This window comes from Rutidosis leptorrhynchoides, chromosome 10 (assembly GCF_046630445.1).
Source record: "Rutidosis leptorrhynchoides isolate AG116_Rl617_1_P2 chromosome 10, CSIRO_AGI_Rlap_v1, whole genome shotgun sequence".
In the NCBI taxonomy this organism is placed as follows: domain Eukaryota; kingdom Viridiplantae; phylum Streptophyta; class Magnoliopsida; order Asterales; family Asteraceae; genus Rutidosis; species Rutidosis leptorrhynchoides.
The window spans coordinates 230,782,246-230,805,773 of NC_092342.1; the positions used below are offsets into that span (position 1 = coordinate 230,782,246).

The 23,528-nt window shown below is 35.3% G+C and overlaps 2 protein-coding genes across 2 annotated transcripts; both read left to right on the forward strand.

The window, feature by feature from the left end:
• The first annotated feature begins 1,792 nt into the window (after positions 1 to 1,792).
• Positions 1,793 to 2,524, forward strand: LOC139870857 (uncharacterized mitochondrial protein AtMg00310-like). Its single transcript, XM_071858626.1, has one exon. It carries the CDS (start codon positions 1,793 to 1,795, stop codon positions 2,522 to 2,524), a length of 732 nt encoding a protein of 243 aa, XP_071714727.1.
• Positions 2,525 to 2,550: 26 nt separating this feature from the next.
• Positions 2,551 to 3,351, forward strand: LOC139870858 (uncharacterized). The gene is made up of 2 exons (XM_071858627.1): positions 2,551 to 2,916; positions 3,262 to 3,351. Exons 1-2 carry the CDS (start codon positions 2,551 to 2,553, stop codon positions 3,349 to 3,351), a joined length of 456 nt encoding a protein of 151 aa, XP_071714728.1.
• Positions 3,352 to 23,528: the final 20,177 nt, after the last annotated feature.

A 23,528-nucleotide genomic window follows, 5' to 3' on the forward strand; every position in this document is an offset into this window, starting at 1 on the left:
TTCTTGCAAATGACGAGTTTATAAGTAAATATACAAATGTACATGTCATTTTTCAACCATACCGAATCTCTGATCATTGTCCTGCAGTGTTAAAGATCCCGGCTAGGTCGAAGTGTAAGCATAAGCCTTTTAAATTTAGTAACTATATTGTTACACATGATGAGTTTAGATAGGTAGTTGAGGATGGGTGAAAAGAAGCTATTCATGGCCACGCTATGTATCGAGTGGTGAAAAACTGCGTGAGCTAAAAAGACCGATAAGGAAATTGATGTGGCGAAAGGGTAATCTCCATGATAAAGTCATTCAGTGTCGCGCTGCTTTGGATGCTGCTTAGAAAAATTTGGATGTAAGCCCTTTTTCAATTCAAGCTAGATGTGATGTGAGTAGAACTTTGAAAGAATATAATCTAGCTATACTGGAAGAAGAAAGCTTCCTTAAACAAAAATCAAAAATTGAATGGCTTAGAGTGGGTGATAATAATACTAGCTATTTTCACAATGTGGTCAAAGGTCATCTAAACAGAAATCGAATTGTTTCTCTGATGGACGAATCGAGTAATATACTGGAAGGTGATGATGTTCCTAGACTGTTTGTAAATCATTTTACAAATTTCCTAGGTAATGCTAATGTGTGTAATGATATCCATGAGCCTCGCTCTTTATTTGTTAAGCGCATTTCACAACAAAAAGCTTCTTTTATGATAAGGCATGTTTCCAATCAAGAGGTGAAGAATGCTATTTTTGGGATAGGTGATAATAAATCTCCGGGGCCTGATGGTTACTCCGCGGCTTTCTTTAAAGAATCGTGGGATATTATAGGGGATAAGGTGACTAGAGCGGTCAAATATTTTTTTTGTAATGGTCAGTTGTTAAAAGAAATAAATAACACTTCCAAAAGTTCTGGTACCGAGCAAGGTGAATGATTTTGGACCGATATCTTGTTGTAATGTCATTTATAAATGTATTAGCAAGATTATTTCAAATCGGATAAAAGGGAGTCTTGATGACGTCGTGAGTACAAATCGGTTAGCGTTTATTCGAGGTCAACGAATAGCCGATGACATTCTGCTCACCCAGGAAATCTTGAAGAATTATCACTTAGACCGTGGGGTTGCGAGATGTGCTTTTAAGTTGATATTCAAAAAGTGTATGATACGATTAATTGAAAGTTCTTAGAATCCATTCTTTCATGGTTTGGCTATCCGCGTAAGATGGTTAAATGGATTATGGCATGTGTTTCTACGACCTTGTATTCCATTTGTGTTAATGGCGATCTTCATAGTTATTTTAAAGGTAAAAGGGGTTTACGCCAGGGGGACCCGATGTCTCCTTATTTATTCACTCTTGTCATGGAAGTGCTCAGTTTAATGCTAAAGAGAAATGTAGATCGTTCTGATATGTTTCGTTTTCATCCCTAGTGTAATAAACTTCGTATTATTAACTTGTGCTTCGCTGACGATTTGTTCATTTTTTCTCATGGTAGTATGGCTTCTATTGAGGTGATTAGGGACTCAATTGACGAGTTTAAAAGGTGTTCGGTTTAACCCCAAGCTTACCGAAATGCACTGTTCTATTTTGTAATGTTCCACAACACATTAAACAGCAAATTCGTTTGATTCTACAGTATGATGAAGGGAGTTTACCTATTCGTTATTTGGGTCTTTCGTTAGTCTCAATGCGTCTTATGCATCGTGACTATAAAGTTTTGGTAGATAGGGTTCGTATCAAGATTAATGATTGGAAGAACAAATTTCTATCTTAGGGTCCAGCTTATTATTTCAGTCCTTACGAAAATGCAAATATACTGGTGTTCGGTTTTTATTTTGCCCGATGCAATCATAAAGGAGATAGAAAAGCTTATACGAGGTTTCCTTTGGTGCCAAGGTGATCTGAAAAGGGGTAAAGCCAAGGTTCATTGGGATGATGTGTGTTTGCCTAAAGACGAAGGAGGTCTTGGGATTAAGAGATTGAAATCTTGGAATACGGCATTAATGTCTTCTTTACTATGGCGTTTAATGACGGCCAAACATTCATTATGGGTCCAGTGGACTAATGAACACAAGCTAGCAGGCCGCAACATTTGGGAGATTGGTATTAATTCGAATGCTTCATGGAGTTGGCGTAAACTTATGCAGATAAGGCCTCTGATTCGAAAGTTTTTTGTGTATCAAGTGGGAAATGGTCAAACCGCCTATGTTTGGTTCGACTCATGGTGTAACATTGGTCCTTTAGTTGACATTATTCCCATTGATGAGATCGTGAATGATGGTTTCTACAAGTATGATCGGGTGTGTGATGTTATTGGCTCGAATGGTGCTGTGTGGCTGATGGATTGGATGCAAAGATATCCCGAGCTGCAGTCTATTACATTCCCTATATTTTCAGATCAAGATGATAGATTATATTGGAAGGGATGTGATGCTACGTTGCATACGGGTTCGGTAGCGAGAATATGGGAGTCAATTCTTCCAAGAGTTCCTCGGGTGAATTGGTTAAAGTGGTTTGGTTTAATCAGAGTATCCTAAAACATGCATTCATTTTGTGGCTTTTAATGGGGGAGCGATTAAAGACTCAAGACAAACTAAAGCCGTGGGATCTAAGTGCTAATCCAGTCTTGAAGTGTTTACTTTGTAAGGATAGTGTAGACTCACATGCACATTTGTTTTTCAAATGTGGATACTCTGCTCAGATTTGGAGGCGTATATGTTCCTTGGGTCGAATTCATATGGGAAGTGATGACTGGAAGGTTTGTAGGGATAGGCTTGTCCTTATTGCTCATCGTAACTCTTCAGCGGTAGTGGTAGCGAAATTGTGTTATGCCGCTTCAGTTTACTTCATATGGCAGGAGAGAAATAGTCGTCTGTTTAATGGTAAACGTAGATCGATGGAGCAAATGTTTGAACTAATCAGATCGAATGTTCGCTTAAAATTGATGACGTTTCAAGACTTCGAGTCAGGCTAATCAAGTTAAAGCTAATTGGCTTCTAGGCTAGAGTCTTGTATTGTGGTAGTGGTTCTAATTATCTTCTTGTTGTTTTGGATAGCTAGTGGGTCATTTTTGTTTGGCTGCTAGATTTGCTAGTAGCAGCTGCTCCTCATTGTATCATTCTTTTATTATTTTTTAATAATGTTTGCCGGGGTAACCCTTTATCAAAAAAAAAAAAATATATGTATTTGAAATTGACAAAGAAATAGGTATTTGGATTTAGGGAGTTTTGGATTGGATAATTTTTTTTTTTTTTTTTTTTTTTTTTTTTTTTAGGGTTTACAATGTATTAGTGATGAAGATGAAGATGAAGATGAAGATGAAGATGAAGATGAGGATGAAGATGAGGATGAGGATGAGGGATGAAAAGATGAATTTACCCTCACAGGTAATGCACATGTCATGACATAATGGACTTATTTAACGAAAGTTATACGGAGGGATACTGATTGCAAATTTTTGATAAACAAATGATTCTAAAGGCAAAAAAACTCTAGGGACACTGTTAGCAATAAGAGGTATAATACAGGGACCAACGAAACAAAAAAGTCATGAAAAAATAAACAGTCTCTCAATCCGACTAAAATAGACATATAAATGGCACAACTAATTTGTTTTTTAATTTATGAAAACAGTAAAAAAAAAAAAGTAAATATATGTTTCTTTGAAAAAATTGAACTCTACATCAACGTCATGTCAATATTTCTACATCATGAGGGGTATATCTCATCGACTAGATCGTACTTGCGTTGATAATAAATATCTCTAACTTCATACAGAATTTGGTGAGCGGTGTCATTCAGCAAGCTCGAGAACAAATGATAGATTTATAGAATTCGAGACATACCTGAAAACTAGTAGTGGAAGTGAAAGATCGTTGTTTATATCACCGGTCAGGAAAGCGATCATCAATAGGAAGGCTTTCTAGTTTCACGGCCTAAGTTCCTTCTACGGTTTGCGATGTTCCACTTGAACAACTATACTCACAATTTTACTACTTACTAGTGTATGATTTTCTCAATGATTTATTGTGTGTTTCTTGTGTTTTTGTGTGTCTCATGTGAAGAGATTAACTCTCTGTTTATAGATACAAGAGAGTACTTATTACCATGTACTACCAAAAGTACATTGTACTTATTACTTTTGTAAGTGTACTAAATGGTACTTATTACCATTAGTGTACTTGTGATGCCCCGTACAAAATCATCGTGTACGGTACATCAACAACAGGATCATTACAAGGTCAAACACTATATGCTGTTTGAAAACCAGTTTTGCATTCATGAATAGATAACGTTTTACAAAAGATGAATAGGAAACATTAACATGAGTACATGAAACTAAGGTCATTACAAAGCTATTGTTTTGAAAATAACATAAGTTGCGAATGCAAAGTAAAAGTTCCATGCTTGAGACATCTCTAAGTAATGCAGCGGAAGTCTAACACAGCAAGTCTGTAACAGCAAGTCTATACACCGAGACTAGAACAGCAAGGCTAACAGCGAAATCACCAACGTCTAAACACCTGAGAAATACATGCTTAAAAAGTCAACACGAATGTTGGTGAGCTATAGTTTGTTTGTATTCGGTAATGTAATGTAGGCCACGAGATTTCAGTGCTTCAAACAAGCGTTTCAAATCAATAATTCAAATCAGTATGATAAAGTATATGTATAACCGTGGGCACCCGGTAACTAGACTTAACGTTTATAACCCCCTGAAAGTACACTTGGCGAGTGCGTATGTTCACGAAGTATTAAACACCCGTTAAATGCTAGCGCGACTAGCCCGAGTGGGGATGTCACACCCTATGGATCCATATCTAAGATTCGCGTTCACCGGTTCAAAAACCAATGACTAAACATTACCGTGCTAAGGGGAATGTTTATGCCGTTGTATAACCCACACACATATAAAGTTTAAGTACTCGTGCCTAACATGTAAAACGTAAAAAGCACATGTATTCTCAGTCCCAAAATAGTTAAAGTAAAAAAGGGATGCTATAACTCACAGTGAATAAGCAATACAAGTTGATACGAAAGTGTGCAAGTAGAAAGTCGGTCTGAAAGGTCGTCAACCTAAATCAAAGGTTACTAGGTCAGTAAGTTGCCCTTATAAGTTCTAATAGTGCATAAAATAAGTTTAAGTGTCATCATCATCATCATTCATCATCATAAAAGCTAAGTAAGTTCGACAAGAATAGAGATCGAAACAATAGGCTGACTTCGGTTGGCTGCTGCGACCTCTACATAAATCGAAAAGACGCATAGTCAGTGGTTATGGCTCTGTATATGAGTTCCATAACAGCTGACCAATTTCCAGAACCTAACGCATCTTCGTTTGACCGTGGCGACGGTTTAAGTGCGAGCAGGTCAAAAATTTCAGCACAACGTTAATAGGGTGTAGTGACTCTCGGAGGGCCATAAATCCTAAACCGTAACTCGGATTAAGACGAGGCCTAAACGGAAAATCATCTAATAGAACCGAACTAACTGAAAATCAACTTTCCAGTAGCCCAGGTGGTCTGATCAGATACGAAAATCATTGGACAAGTGCTTCGGTGGGGTTCTTGGTGCTTGATGCTCATCACGTTTCTCATCCTTGATGCTTGTAGCTTCAAGTGTACAACTCGTTGATGGTTTAGCATCACTTTTGACCAAGATTCTACCATCAATACATAATATGTTAAGACCAAGTGGTAACACAACTCATTTAAGAGTCTTAGATGGATGATGAACCAAGGTTACATCATATCCTTAGTCTTAACACAATTACAAGTCCTATTTACAACAAAGTTACAAACTTTACATCAATCAAACAAGTATGAACATGATCTAAGTCAAATGAAGTGATGGAACCCTAAGCTAGAGAGCTTGGATCCCTTTCACACAATTTATAAGGTCACAAAGCTAGAAAGCTTGAACCTTTAGTGTTCTTGAAGATCTTGAAGCATAAAGCTTGGATCTTTAAGTTTCATGAAGACCATAAACACAAGTTTTGATCTTTATAACAAAAAAACAAGATCATAAGCTAGAAAAATTAGATCCAACAACAAGATATGAAGATTTAAGCTAGAAAGCTTGCATCTTGGTTATTCTTGAAGATCTTGAAGCATAAAGCTTGAATCTTTAAGATATATGAAGATAACAAATAAAAGTTTGAATCTTTATCATAAAATAACAAGATTAAAGCATAAAAGAAGTAGATCTACAAAGTTGGTGAAGATTCAAAGCTAGAAAGCTTGAATCTTCAATGTTCTTGAGGATTCATGCTTGAATCAACAAGATATAATCAAGATCAAAGTTAAAAGAACTTGATCTCCATGAAAGGATGATGATGATACACGAAATTGGAAGGAAAAGAAGAAGAGAAAGAAACTTACAAGTAATACTAGAAAGGAAGGAAAGAAGAGAGCAAATGTGTGTGAAAACCAAATGAGAGCAAGTGTTGAATGAGAGGTAAATGGCTAGTATTTATAAGCAAAGTTTTGACAAGGATTGATGAGGTGGAGGCCCTAGTGGCCGTAGGTTTTGAGGGGGAGGGGAGGAGACACCATTTTGCTTTTTGGTTAGTGGTTGTCTAAAGCATGTACTTATGCTAGAATCCCATGTAACAATATGGATAATCCTTATCCAAATGCTAGTATGACTCATTAATTAATTTATTTTATTTATTTTATTTATTATGAGTCACTAGTAATAATACTTGGGCTAATTAATTGGACCACTAGCTAGTGTAGGGTGGGCTAAGGTCCAATAAGGTAGAAAGTCCAACAAGACTAACTATTGGGCTCTTGCAATTAAATAAATAAAATTAAGCATCCAAAGACCCAGGTAATTATTATTATAAAATAATAATTAATATTTCGCAGTCATAATATTCCGATTACGACAAAGGTCAAACGTGCGCGCAGTTCGCGGTTTAATCGAAACGTCAAGTAACGCTAACGGTTATAAAGGCTTCCGTTGAACAAGTTAAGTATCCTACGTACTCTAAGGCACGTTTTAACATATAAATGGAAGTAAACCACGTATATCAAGTTTCCAGACTATAAAGTAACACAGTACGCACAAAAACGCATTTTCACTAAAATACAAAGCATAAAAGCAAGTCGAAAAAGTCAGGTCGTTACAGTACTACCAAGTAAATGGTGGGTCAAACATAATGAGTTTGTGGGTGTAACTCGCATGATCTCAGTTTTACTCATAAAACCCTTTTGTATTCATAATTATCATTTATCACTAAGACTTGTCACTAAGACAAAAGATAATTGGTCGACCGGTGAATACAAGTTAATGTGAACTTCGCATGATCTTCCCTTCTCTTAGAATCCATTGGCCTTAGCTCAACTTGCTTTTCTAAGAACGTCCAGCCAGGTTGAATCACTCATAACCCTTAAGCAACGCCTTAAGATAGCAAACATTAAACTAAGCTTCAAGAGACAAGAAAAAGTCATAAGGACATTAAATTGAGGTTACTAATACCTCAAGGGACTCACATAACATGGAAGTAGAGATCTTTTCTTCTATTTCCCTTTTTGGTCATCTTGATCACATGTGGTATAAATCACATGCTGCAACATTTCTCCTTCACAATGGAAGTATGTCTTTAAATTAATGTTGCACAGATAATAGTTCAAACATACTCAATGTTCAAAAACTTGAGTTCACTTATCTACTCATAAAACTCTTAAGAACTCACATCTGGATACTCATGACAGATAGGGTGAATTCTGAATATTCACATAATATTTATACACTTACGAATGTGGCGTCTAATTATCTCAATCTTGAGCTCTCAATTGACACTAAAACAATGTGCTTAATATACACCACTTTTCCATTTGTCACATGAAATGGATTTGATTACCATGTGAGTGGGCTAGTCTTGTATCTGTCCGACATACTTTTCTCGATTCGCAACACAAAGAGCGAACAATAAAACAAGGATTTAAAAGAAAACTTAATGCATTGGATATAAGCAAAAATTTGTAAGCATATTTATTAAAATAGTACATTCATCATAATCTACGCAATCCTTGAGACCTAACATGCTTAACAAATGCATCTCTAGGTATAGGTTTTGTCAAAGGATCTGCTACCATATCATGCGTAGATATGTATTCCATACTTACTTCCTTTCTTGCAACCTTGTCCTTCGCATAATTGTACTTTATGTCAATGTGCTTTGTTTTACAATGGAACTTGGAGTCTTTTGAATATGCAATGGCAGCCTCATTATCAGAGTATATCAATGCTCGATCAATGGTATTGCTAACAACCTCCAAACTACTCAAAAATCAATTAAGCCACACAGCTTCTTGTACAACAGCTAAAAATGCCACAAATTCAGCTTCCATTGTAGACAAAGCTATACATGATTGTTTCTTGCTACTCCAAGATATAGCACCTTTGTTTAACAGAAAAACAAAGCCAGAGGTGGATTTTCTTTCATCCATATCTCTACCCCAATCAGCATCAGTATAGCCTCTCATTTGCAGATCATTTCCTTTGTAGCACAAAGAGTAATGACTAGTACCCTTAAGATACCTAAGTATCCTTTTTACGGCTTTCCAATAGGTTAAACCTGGATTAGATTGATATCGGCTTACCATGCCAACAGCAAAGCAGATATCCGGTCTGGTACACATCATAGCATACATGAGACTTCCAACCGCACTAGCATAAGGAACATTTTTCATTTTCTGTTTCTCTTGTGGAGTTCGCGGACACTCTCTAATGCTCAAAGTATCACCAATCACCATAGGAGTGTCTATGGGGTTACATTTATGCATGTTAAAACATTCAAGAATCTTGTTGATATAAGTCTCTTGAGAAAGAGCCAACAATTTCCTTGAGAGATCCCTTGAAATCTTAACTCCAAGGATATATTCAGCTTCACCCATATCCTTCATTTCAAAGTTAGATGATAACCATCTTTTAACCTCGAAAACATACTCCTTGTCATTTCCAGCAATCAATATATCATCAACATATAATGACAATATGACTAGTTTTCCTTTAGACCTTTTGGTATAAACACAATTATCTTCATTGATTGCACTGAAGCCATGTGACGTGATCGAATTGTGAAAATGTATATACCATTGTCTTGATGACTGCTTGAGGCCATATATTGATTTAAGCAATCTACAAACCTTATGTTCGTGGCCTTCTTTAATGAAACTCGTCAGCTGTTCCATATAGATTTCTTCATCTAAATTTCCATTGAGAAAAGCAGTCTTTACATCCATTTGATGTAATTCAAGGTTCATACTTGCCACTATTGCTAGAATCAAATGAACTGATGTGAGTCTTACAACTGGTGAAAATGTTTCCTCGTAGTCAATCCCTTCCTGTTGATTGTAGCCTTTTTCTACAAGTCGAGCTTTGTATCTTTCAATACTACCATAACCTTTACGCTTTATTTTGAGAATCCACTTACTCCCTATGGCTTTTCTTCCTTTTGGAAGATCAACCAATTCCCAAACGTTGTTGGATCTCATAGACTCCATCTCTTCTTCCATTGCTTTGAACCATTCATCCTTTGCAGGACAAGTGAGAGCTTCATTTATATTTCTTGGTTCATCCTCTTCTAGTTGAACCATAAAAGTATAACCATCTTCGATCTCATACCGAAGTGGAGGTTTACTTTGACGACTACTTCGTCGTGGTTGGTTATCCATTGAAACAGATTCTTGGTTTACCAAATTGCTCCCACTTGGATCAGAATTATGCTCGGTAGAAACGGGTTGAGATTTTTCGGAAACATGCTCTTGGTTTGATATATTGCTCCCACTCAGATCAGAATTATCTTCATTCGCAATAGGTTGAGGAGTTATATCCAAAGAAATAAATTCTTCATCTTCATTCCTCAAATCTCTCCCACTCGAATGAGGTAATTCTGTAGTCTCAAATAAAGACCAATCTTTATCAAGATCCCCTTGTTTTGGAAACTCATTTTCCAAGAATGTAACATCTCGAGATTCAAATTCAGTTATGCTCCCACTTTCGTGTTCACCCAAAAACACATAACCTTTTGATTGTTCAGAGTATCTTATGAAAACACATTTCTTTCCTCTTGGACCTAATTTTCCATATTTGTGTGAGGAATCCAAAGTATACGCTGCACAACCCCAAGGTCTTAATATATTCAAGTCAGGTTTGCGACCTGTCCATAACTCATATGGTGTGGAAGTTACTGATTTTGAAGGCACACGATTAAGTACAAATGTGACAGTTAACAAAGCATCACCCCAAAAAGTGATAGGTAAATTTGCTTGTGCCATCATTGACCTAACCATTTCAAGAAGCGTTCTATTCCGTCTTTCTGCAACACCATTTTGTTGTGGAGTCCTAGGAGTAGTTAATTGACGTTGAATACCTTTAGCATCACATAGAGCTTTGAACGAATCAGATAGGTATTCGCGTCCTCGATTGGTTCTTAATGCTTTAATCTTACGTTCTAATTGATTCTCAACAAAATTCATATAACTTTGAAAACAATCCAACGCTTCGGATTTGTGAGAGATCAAGTAGACGTAATCGAATCGAGAATAATCATCAATGAATGTGATGAAATAATACGCTCCATGCCTTGCTCGGATGTTCATAGGACCACATATATCCGAATGTATTAATTGCAATGGATAATCGGCACGAGTTCCTTTTTTAAATGGTTTTCTCGCAGTTTTTTCTGCCAGACAATGCTCACAAGTGGACAATTCCACTTTATTAATATTAGCCAGTAAACCATCTCTAGCTAATCTATTCATTCTTTGTTGGTCGATATGACCAAGTCTAGCATGCCAATTGTTTACATCATTATCAAACTTATTAGAAGATGCAACTAAGGAAAAACATGGTTTATTATTAAGATAATCAACATCCATTACGATAAAACCATTAAGAACATAACCAAAACAATAAGAGTTTGTTCCCAAAGACAACTTAACAACATTATCATGAAAGTACCAATGAAAACCAAGTCTTAACAAAACCAAAACAGAAATCAAATTTCAACGAATTTGAGGAGCATATAAAACATCATGTAGGATTAGGGTTCGTCCTTCACGCATGACTAACTTGCATGACCCGATCCCTTCAACTGGAACTCTTGAGTTATTTCCTATATAAATCCACATAGCTCCATGAGAAACTCGCCAAAATTCTACAAAGGTGTCTTTGTCCTCAGCTACATGGTCTGTTGCTCCTGAGTCTACAATCCACAAAGGTTGAGATTCAGTTAAGAAAACAGAACTAGCAACACAAAGTTTGCTAACATAAGCATCTTAAGAATATACCTTTTTAGGCTCAGGACAATCACGAGCAAAATGCCCTTTGTTGCCACAATTGTAGCATTTCACCTTTGCAATGTTCACCTTCTTGGAGGGATGTGTTCCCTTGCCACGATGATTGGTGTTTGGCCTTTTGTTGGACTTATAAGTTTTTTTTACCCTTATGGTGATGAAACTTGCGCTTATGCCCAAAAGCATTTTTAGAGATTGTCGCCATATTCACCTCAGTGATTGACTTACCGGCCTCAATCCGATCTTCTTCTAGCTCTAAATGGCGCGCACGTCCTCAAAAGTCTTGATGTTCTCATTATGTGTGAGATGCATTTTCATTTGCTCCCAACTTTGAGGCAAGGAACGGATCATAGCTTGAACCTGTTGTTCATCAGTAAGAACATGACCTGCGTTTCTCAATTCACTTATCATGTTTGACATTTGTCTGACATGCTTTTTCATGGTATGATCAGACTTCTTTTTATATTGGTCAAACTTGATAGTGAGAGATCTTAGTTTGGTCACCGAGGTTGCACCAAATTTGTCAGCAATGCTTTCCACATATCTTTTGCTAGTTCATACTTGCAAAAATCACGCATGATGTCATCATCCATGCTGCTCAACAATGTAATGCGAGCAATAGTGTTCTTACGTTTCCAAGCAATGTACACTTCAGCATCCCTTTTATGTTGTTCCGTATCACCCACCTCAGGTACTTCCATTGATTGAGTAAGAGCAACAAGAGCCTCTTGCTCTTCCAGCACATATTCGAGTTTCATGCTCCATATTTTGTAGTTGTCACCATTCAACTTAACACCCTTGTTAAGTTCAGCAACAATGTTCTTTGAAGCGGAAGCCATGATTGAACACTAAGTCATTATTAAAGATAATTATGCAAGGTTAGTTATATCCGTCCAAATATGCAATCGTCTTGCTACTATATTATTTTATTAATAATAGGTCATCATAGGCTGTAGAGAAAAAGGTCACTATGTTTCCAATTATCATCTATAAAACCTATTATGAAACTATCACTAACGCAATAATATATACAAGATTATAAATTCCTACAAATCCAAATTGGCACGACTTTTCGGTACCATGTTTCAAAAGTTTGAAACCTTTTAAGTGCTAGGTTAAAATAAAAGATGTTACTCTTTTAAGCTTATTTGACCATTACCAACAAATGATATATTTAACAAATTGAATTTGAGAATTCACAAACACGAACATCACAAATGAATATGTATACGTTTCGATTACAAAAACCAATAATCTATTAACTATATTGATCAAGAAGTTAAAAACTTTTAATTGACTAATAACGTATTTGAGAGACATAAACTAAAAAAAAATCACATTGATATTTACGAATATACCAAAAACAAAAAAAAATATCACGTTATACTGATACAATTCGATATGACATTCATGCCATACTCAATACTCAATAAAATATTGATTTAACACTTTTATTCATATCAAAAGGTTTATCAAGCAATCCAACAAGAATGTAAAAAAAATATCAGAAGGAGTATTTTACGATATTCACGAGTTCAAATTCTGACACCTTAATTAGTTTTTAACTAAAACAATAAAGATACTTGTCTAACATAAGAACCGATTTTATATTCATAAAAAATATTGTACTGACAAAGTACATACGAGTTGGTATATACAATGATTATAATTATTTCTAAAATATTATGTGAATGAAACCTTTTCATTACTTTTCTTTAATCAGTACAAAACAAAAAAAAAATATGTTATGTTAATATATACTAACATTGCATCAATATAATTCATTAAAGAAAAAAGTCAAGCATCCACAATAACATGACAGCAAAAATTATTTGCTAATCGTTATATTTGGTTGATCATATAATAATAGATATAAAACTCATTCAACATCAAATAACAAAAAAATAAATAACATGTAACCGGGAAATAAATAACATGCTCGGATACCAATGATAGATTTATAGAATTCGAGACATACCCGAAAACTAGTAGCGGAAGCGAAAGATCGTTGTTTATATCACCGGTCGGGAAAGCGATCACCAATAGGAAGGCTTTCTAGTTTCACGGCCTAAGTTCCTTCTACGGTTTGCGATGTTCCACTTGAACAACTATACTCACAATTTTACTACTTACTAGTGTATGATTTTCTCAATGATTTGTTGTGTGTTTCTTGTGTTTTTTTGTGTCTCATGTGAAGAGATTAACTCTCTATTTATAGATACAAGAGAGTACTTATTGTGAAGACCCGTCCTAATCCATCTGGATGGAGTCCATATCGATTACAAACGATTCACAATAGTTGGTTACATCGCGAGGTACTTGACCTCTATATGATACAATTTTACAAACATTGCATTCGTTTTTAAAAGACAATCTTTCATTACATCTAAAGTTGACGACATGCATACCATTTCATAATATATCCAACTAAAATTGACTTAATAATAATCTTGATGAATTCGACGATTCGAATGCAACGTCTTTTGAAATATGCCATGAATGACTCCAAGTAATATCTATAAAATGAGCAAATGCACAGCGGAAGATTTCTTTCGTACCTGAGAATAAACATGCTTTCAAGTGTCAACCAAAAGGTTGGTGAGTTCATTAGTTTATCATAAACAATTATTTCATAATTTTAATAGACCACAAGATTTCCTTTTTTCATTTCTCATAAACATACGTCTCATGCATAGAGACAAAAATATTGTAACGACCCTACTTTTTCCGTTATCTTTTACCGTTAATTATTTAACGATCGTTAATTGTTATTCGTTCCACGTCATTTCTATGATCTATATTATTATTTTAGTAATAATATATTAATTATTATGTGTTATATGAATATTTGTATTCATATTTCAAGTTATACGTTTCTACGTGTCGCAGATTTCTATCCGGCGAATCTTTTCGGTTTTCAAACCAACGGTCAAGCTTTAGGGATTTTTAAGTCCTAATTATTTTGAATATGATATTTTAATGTCATATGTTTATATTTAGTGTTTATACATTTTATTCGTCGCGTATTTGTTATCTCTCCGAAAAATCAATCGCGTAGTAGCGTTTTCGCGTTTCGGGCTTCGATCGAGCGTTTGGGACATAAGGATTTCATCATTTATCATTGTGGGCCATGTGGGGCCCACCCCATTCAGTTTTTGGCCGAATCCATGAGTATACTCCCTTGATTTTCCCATTTTCCATTTTATTTTTACATTCCACTTTTTATCACAAACCTAATTTAGATATTTGCTCTCTTCCTCCCTTCTTGCTCCCCTTGGCCGTCGCCAATACCACCCCCAACATCATCATCCTTCATCAATTTTATTGCTTGGATCAAGAAACAATTAACACCAACGCGTTCCTCATTCCGTTCTCTACGGGATTATACTTGTTGATTATTGATTAGGGTATAAACTCTAACCCTAGAACTTTTAATTTTTCTTTATTTTTCTGTATTTGATGTCTATTTTAATAGTATGATGATTACTTGTTGTTGTAATGGTGTTTGTATGCATAGAATTACTCGTAAACACATGTTTTCGGTTTGATAAAATTGGGACAGCAGCTATTTCGTGTACTTCTGATATTGTGACTGATATAAAAGTTAAAATAGAGTATTTAGATTAGTTCCTCTCATCAAGACATTAATTTTAGACTCCGGATTCATGTCGTTTCGATTTCCGGAGCCCTAGATATGATCAAAATGATATTTTGTTAAGATTGAAGTGTGATATTGGTATGAACCAGATTTGGTCCAACTTTGTGACCATGTTTGGTGACATTAGGGTGTGTTAGAGTGTTAAGATCAATGATGGGACGAACTCTCATGTTCGGGTCATCTAAATTCGAGCCACGAATCACCCGTTACGTCTAAAACGCGATTTTAATTGAATTAAAGTTTCAAGTGGTGTCATGGCTGATCACCACGACTTGTGGCCTGTTCTTGGTATATTCTTGAGTGTACCAAAGTATCGGGTGGTTTGATTAGGCGGAGATATATGTAAGGCTCTCCGAAAACCGACACCCGGGGCTCAAGATACGACCCGATGAACTTTTGATTTTAAACTTATGATTAATTATTAAACTTATGATATAAATAATGAAATTCATTATCATCTAATTACTTATGATATAAAAAGTAATTATTATTATTTAAGACTTATGATATATATTTATTATATCAATTAATTATTACCTATGATTTAATTAACCTTTTAATTAAACATTTGATTAATAATACTTTTATTATTAATGAGAAATACTTATGATAAGTATTAAACATATATTATGAGATTATTATAATATGACTTATAATAAGGATTAAATAATTATTTAATTATTATAAGACTTGGTTATTATTTAATTATAATTTAATTATTAAATACTTATGATTTAATAATTATAATTAGAAACTTATGATATGATTAATAATTCATTATTAATAAATAATACTTATGATATGATTTAAAATTTATTATTAATTAGTAATATTTATATTATGACTAATATTTAATTAATTAATTAAATACTTATGTTATATTAATTATATTATTTAAACTTATATTAACTTTAATAATTCATTTTAATTTCATTAAACTTATGTTATGACATAATTAGACATATTTAACTTTAATAAACAGTATAACTTATATTATTATTATAACTTACACTTTTAAAATTAACGTTGACTATGTTTGACCAAGGTTGACTTTTGAGTTGACTTTCGGTTGACTTTGACTTTCAGTTGACTTTTGTTGACTTTCTAATTAAGGAAACTTTCCTAACTTATAAACTTTCCTAAAATAGCAACTTTCTAAATTTGGAAACTTTCCAAAAATAGAAACTTTCCAAAAATAGAAACTTTCCTAAAATAGAAACTTTCCAAAAATGGAAACCTGCTAAAAATAGAAACTTTCTAAAAATAGAAAGTGTGTGTCCGTACGCTGTTCCGATCAAACCGATGCATGTTGAGTGTTGTTCTATGTCTACTTGCAACATGTACAATAGCTATCATACTAAGACTAGACCTAAGTTAGTTATTTATATCGACCTGCTTTATTTATAGGTCGGCGTTATGATTATTCCTGATCATTTTACTTCATTTGTTGTTCGCATATTTATGTGGTTACTTCATTTGCTATTTAAGGTGAGTTATAGTCCCATTTTTCTATTTAAATCTTTTGGGATGAGAATACATGCAATTTATTTTATATTTTTGGACACATGTGGAAGTTGGTTTAAATTATTCATTGTGAGTTGAACAAAAATATTCCCTAGTCTAGTAACTGTAATCACTGGTTTCTACTGGTGAACGCGAAACCTATGGATAGATCTATCGGGTTTGACAACCCCATTTCGAGCTAGTCGCGCTAGCAATTTATAATCGGAATGTTTAGTACTTCGTATTTTGTTGTAGATACACTTGTTCGGTGTATATTTTTTTTTATTATGTTTGGCAAGGGTAAATAAATGGTTAAGTGGTTACCAGGTGGCTCACGGTAAATGGAATAATGTTTTTATATGTTTTCTAGCATATAATTTTGTGGTTCAAAAAGGAGTTTTTATGTTTTCAAACATAAATTTTTACGGTTTAAATTAAATATTGTTTGCAATATTAAACCTATAATTCACTCAACATTTTTGTTGACAGTTACTCGCATGTTTTATTCTCCGGTTCATGATTGATTGCTTCCGCTGTGCTTAGAGAGTCTGCATATTTATGATGGCAGCTTTTGTTAAACAATTACTTGCATTCTCTTTTGATACATTTAATAGTGGATGCTGTTGACTTTGTTTTGGTCAACTTTTAGTTAAGTAATAATGTATGGTTTTTCTAAACTTACATATTTTGATAGGTTTCCTTTATAGGAAATCATTTTTAAATAAAGAATGCAAGGTTATTTATTAAATTCATATAGAGTTATGATCAAGCTGTGGGACCAAGATAATGATGGTCGTCAAGTGTACTTTGACGGGTCGTTTCAGTTGGTATCAGAGCCTTGGTTGTAAGGAATTAGGCTGCATTGATGTCATCACCCCGAGTCAATAGGGTGCATTAGTGAGTCTAGTCTACAGCCCGACCTATAATGTATTGTTATATATTATTATTTGTATCGTATTAGTATGTATATTGTTATCATACATACATCTGGTTATGTTCTGAATTCGGGAGGAACTCCCATTCTGATTTAAACGTATTCTCCGACTCATGCGATTTTATCATTATAAGAACACCTCAAAAAGTGAAACCGAGGGATGTCATTCTTGACTTCTGAAATTCTAGACATTTTTATGTTATCTATTATGGTTATGTATATAACGTTTGAGTTATATTACGTGAGATGTCATTCTTGACTTCTAAATGCGCGGCATTTCAATGTCAGCTATTATGTTTAGGTATATAACATTCTTGTTATATTACGTGCCTTTGTGCCGTTGTGCCTGTGTGCTTTGGTTTTTTAACCAGAAAACGTCATTCTTGACTTTCAGAGATTTTTGGTACTTCGAAGACATTTCTATGTCATCGTTACTTATGATATTTTGTCTCTTGTGCTATCCTTAGCACATTGTTTAAGAAATTGTTTTAGAGAAATTGTGTGGAAATTCGAGGTTGATCGCGTGTCCTGACCTCATGTAGTGCTATTGGAATGGAACTATGAATTAGTGAAATATAATGGCGTCAGGCCAACGTGATTATATTACGATAATTCATAAAGAAGTCCCAATATTGTGACATGAGGAATAGAAAGCGAGTCAAAGAAAATTTTTACACTACTCATTTAGAAGTTCTGATGTATTACATGGGTAGGGAAAATATTCATTATCTTATTTGTTGATATACGAGAAGCTCGTTTTAACCAGATTATCTATCTCATGCTCTATCCTTTCATAACTCGCTTGTTAGTAACAGCTTCGCTCGGGAACAGTTTTGGCCCAAGGACTTATGTCCTGATAATAGTCAAAAAAAACATTTAACTCATTGGTTTTCATGACCCCGTAACATTTGTTGGTCAAATGTCGCACGACGATTCAAGTCCTTTACTCGATCTTTCACGATCTTATTTCAACTTGTAACCACTGAAATACAGATACTCTGTTTACCATCGGGAGTTTTACACATTTGTTTAATTGGGCGGTTCTCACGAGATTTATGGGCGAATAGAAATAATGAAATATTTTGTCATGTATACAGTTTATAAAATCATAAATGTACGTAAGGATTCAAATGAATAAATTTACCCTTACCTATTTTGGCTAGTATATACCAAATCATACCTTCAAAATTATTTTAAAACCACACATTTATTGAGCTGTTTAACTAAGTCAATTTGTTTTATATAAAATGGTACACGTTGTACATATTTTTAAATTTACTAAGAACTTCGTTTCGTTTATGTTGTCACATCAAACGTTTAAAGTTTTTTTTTTCAAAACTCCATTGATCGATTTTATCAAATTTTCGCATTACTCTACAGAGTGTTTGAACCACAGTTCTTCTAATCCTCCGTTTAAGGATGAAACTTACCATTAAGTTCATTGATAGAAACTCTTACACCACTTTGGATGCCAGTTTTATAAAATTTGTTGGAAAGTCTTTGCGCTCATAAAATTTTCCCTCTTATGGTTGGACATGGCCGAAACGCAGACCGATAAATCAATTTCCTGGGGTACACTCGGTGGTCACCCTATTGTAGAAAAGGCGCTAGGTGGGTTTCTACCCCAACTGTTGTTATAGTGGGTATCATGGATATATTACACTAGACCGTTTGAAGAGTTTCTACTCTCAATATTCGCAGTCAATCGCAACACCCTCGTAAACATCAATTTTAGGATTCAATACTTTGAGGTGCACGAAATTATTTTTGGAGATTCATCTCACCTGGAGTCGGCCATTCTTTATAACCCATGATTCGTGTTCTTTTCATCCGCACATAAATTTAAAAATATGGATGAATCCTATCATTCCTCACGCATTGTACAATGAAGTTCACTCTCGTTGAATTATCACACCTTTCGTGCGTCTTCCTTTCGGAAATGTAATGAAAATTTGCCTTGAAGTCCATGATCCCCGTTATTTCCTTTGAGAGAATTGCCTTATATATCTATGCCACCGATGTGACTACTTTATATATTTCTTCCTTCAATGTTGCAACTACATTTCATTCGTCCCAGTTCATCCCCTTGGGGAGCTCCTGTTTTGTTTATTAAGAAGAAAGGTGGTTCGTTCCGATGGTGTATTGATTAACGCGAGTTGAACAAGCTTACAGTTAAGGACCGTTACCCTCTTTCGAGAATTGATGATCTGTTCGATCAACTTCAAGGTTCATCCGTTTATTCTAAGATTGACCTTCATTCCGGTTATCACCAACTGCGGGCTAAAGAAACTGATATTCCAAAAACCGCTTTTCATACCCGTTATAGTTACTGCGAATTTCTTGTTATGCCGTTCGGATTGACTAACATAGCTGCTGTGTTCATGGACCTCATGAACAGTGTGTGTAGCTCATATCTGGATAAATTCGTTAACGTTTTCATCGATGGTATCCTTATCTATTCCAAGAAGTGATCAAGAGCACGAAGATAAGTGCTTGATTTGTTAAGAAAAGAAGAGATGTATGCTGAATTTTTCTAAATGTGCGTTCTGGTTGAAAGAAGTTCAATTCCTTGGGCAAGTTGTTATAAAACAGGGAATTCAAGTTGATCCTGCTAAGATTGAGGCAATTGGGAAATGGGAAATTTCTGAAAACTCCTACTCAAATTCGCCAGTTTCTATGATTAGCAGGCTATTATAGAAGGTTCATTCAAGATTTTTCACGAGTAGCAAAACCTCTGAATGCTTTAACGCATAAGGGGAAGAAGTACGAGCGGAAGAGTGAACAAGAATCTGCTTTCCAAACTCGAAAGAAGAAGTTAACTTCTGCACCGATATTATCACTACCTGAGGGTAATGATGATTTTGTTATCTATTGTGATGCTTCGTGTCAAGACTTTGGTTGTGTTTTGATGCAACGAAAGAAAGTCATTGCTTACGCATCACGTCAGTTGAAGATTCATGAACAGAATTATACAATCCATGATGTAGAATTGGGAGCTGTTGTGTTCGCACTTAAGAATTAGAGACATTACTTATATGGGGTCAAAAGTACTGTATACACTGATCACAAAAGTCTTCAACATATCCTTGATCAGAAACAGTTGAATATGAGGCAACGAAGAAGGGTTGAGACGTTGAATGATTATGATTGTGAACTTTTATATCATCTGGGAGAGGCCAACGCTGTGGCCGATGCGTTAAGTCATAAAGAAAGGGCTGAACCTCGCAGGTTTAGAGCCTTGAATATGACAATTAGAACAAACCTCGCAAGGCAGATTCTTGTAGCTCAAAAAGAAGCCTTGAAGGAGGAGAATTTCGTAACGGGAAGATCCGAGGCTTGAGTAAATAGTTAGAGGTACGAACCGATGGTACTCGGTATTTTACGGAACTCCTTTGGGTTCCGAAGTTTGGTGATCTATGACAACTTGTTTTAGATGAGGCTCATAAGTCTAGGTACTCTATTCATTCCTGGTACAGGAAAGATGTATCATGATCTTAAGGAGCTGTATTGGTGGCCTAATTTGAAAGGTGATGTGGCTACGTATATGGCTAAGTGTTTAACCTGTGCTAAGGTTAAAGCTGAACATCAGAAATTGTCTGGACTTTTGGTGCAACCTGAGATTCCCGAGTGGAAGTGGGAAGGTATTACGATGGATTTTATTACGAAGTTACCGAGAGTTGTGGGTGGTTATGATACCATTTGGGTGATTGTTGACCGACTCACTAAGTCAACTCATTTCTTGCCAATTAAGGAAACAGATTCAATGAAGAGGCTTACTCGTTTGTATTTGAAGGAGATTGTTTCGAGACATGGTGTTCCTGTATCGATTATTTTGGACCAAGACAGTTGATTTACATAGAGGTTTTGGCAGTCCTTACAGGAAGCCTTGGGAACTAAGTTAGATATGAGCACTGCTTATCATCCTCAGACGGATGGTCAGAGTGAAAGGACCATTCAAACGTTAGAAGATATGTTACGAGTGTGTGTTATTGATTTTGGTAATAGATGGGATAAATATTTGCCACTGGCTGAATTTTCTTATAATAACAGTTATCATGCAAGTATTATGCCGCACCTTTTGAAGAGCCGTATGGTAGAAAGTGTATGTCTCCTGTCTGCTGGAATGAGGTTGGGGATGCTCAACTCGCAGGTCCAGAAATTATTCATGAGACTACCGAGAAGATCGTACAGATTAAGGGAATGTTGAGAACCGCCAGAAGTTGGCGAAAGAGTTATACTAATAAGAGAAGGAACGATATTGAATTTTAGGTTAGTGATCGTGTTATGTTGAGGGTATCACCTTGAAAGGGCGTAATACGTTTTGGTAAAAGGGGAAAGTTGAGTCCTCATTTTATTGGACCGTTTGAGATTATTGAGAGAGTTAGACCCGTGGCTTATAGTTTGAAATTGCCACAAGAACTTAGTGCTGTTCATGACGTTTTTCATGTATTGAATTTAAAGAAGTGTTTGGTCGAGGCCGATAAGACTATTCCTCTGGAGGAGCTTCATGTGGTTAAGCAGCTACATTTTATTGAAGAACCTGTTGAAATTATGGGTCGAGATGTTAAGACTCTCAAGCAGAACAGAATTCCTATTGTTCGAGTTAGATAGAACGCCCGACGCTGTCCCGGGTTCACTTGGGAGCGTGAAGATCAGATGAGGCAGAAGTACCCGCATTTGTTCTCAGATGCCGAGTCAACCCCTGCACCTACTTAAATTTCGGGACGAAATTTCCGTAACGGGAAGGTACTGTAACGACCCTACTTTTTCCGTTATCTTTTACCGTTAATTATTTAATGACCGTTAATTTTTATTCATTCCACGTCATTTCTATGATCTATATTATTATTTTAGTAATAATATATTAATTATTATGTGTTATATGAATATTTGTATTCATATTTCAAGTTATACGTTTCTACGTGTCGCAGATTTCTATCCGGCGAATCTTTTCGGTTTTCAAACCAACGGTCAAGCTTTAGGGATTTTCAAGTCCTAATTATTTTAAATATGATACTTTAAAGTCATATGTTTATATTTAGTGTTTATACATTTTATTCGTCGCGTATTTGTTATCTCTTCGAAAAATCAATCGCGTAGTAGCGTTTTCGTGTTTTGGGCTTCGATCGAGCGTTCGGGACATAAGGATTTCATCATTTATCATTGTGGGCCATGTGGGGCCCACCCCATTCAGTTTTTGGCCAAATCCATGGGGAGGGGGGAGTATACTCCCTTGATTTTCCCATTTTCCATTTTATTTTTACATTCCACTTTTTATCACAAACCTAATTTAGATATTTGCTCTCTTCCTCCCTTTTTGCTCCCCTTGGCCGTTTCCAATACCACCCCCAACATCATCATCCTTCATCAATTTTATTGCTTGGATCAAGAAATAATTAACACCAACGCATTCCTCATTCCGTTCTCTACGCGATTATACTTGTTGATTATTGATTAGGGTATAAACTCTAACCCTAGAACTTTTAATTTTTCTTTATTTTTCAGTATTTGATGTCTATTTTAATATTATGATGATTACTTGTTGTTGTAATGGTGTTTGTATGCATAGAATTACTCGTAAACACATGTTTTCGGTTTGATAAAATTGGGACAGCAGCTATTTCGTGTACTTCTGATATTGTGACTGATATAAAAGTTAAAATAGAGTAGTTAGATGAGTTCCTCTCATCAAGACATTAATTTTAGACTCCGGATTCATGTCGTTTCGATTTCCGGAGCCCTAGATATGATCAAAATGATATTTTGTTAAGATTGAAGTGTGATATTGGTATGAACCAGATTTGGTCCGACTTTGTGACCATGTTTGGTGACATTAGGGTGTGTTAGAGTGTTAAGATCAATGATGGGACGAACTCTCATGTTCGGGTCATCTAAATCCGAGCCACGAATCACCCGTTACGTCTAAAACGCGATTTTAATTGAATTAAAGTTTCAAGTGGTGTCATGGCTGATCACCACGACTTGTGGCCTGTTATTGGTGTATTCTTGAGTGTACCAAAGTATCGGGTGGTTTGATTAGGCGGAGATATATGTAAGGCTCTCCGAAAACCGACACCCGGGGCTCAAGATACGACCCGATGAACTTTTGATTTTAAACTTATGATTAATTATTAAACTTA

Excerpts from the sequence above, each read along its gene's own strand:
- LOC139870857 (XM_071858626.1), top strand. The coding sequence starts at position 1,793 with ATGCAAATATACTGGTGTTCGGTTTTTATTTTGCCCGATGCAATCATA.
- LOC139870858 (XM_071858627.1), top strand. The coding sequence starts at position 2,551 with ATGGGGGAGCGATTAAAGACTCAAGACAAACTAAAGCCGTGGGATCTA. Across the intron at positions 2,917-3,261 it reads TTGAACTAATCAGATCGAAT|GGTTTACAATGTATTAGTGA; the intron begins GTTCGCTTAAAA and ends TTTTTTTTTTAG.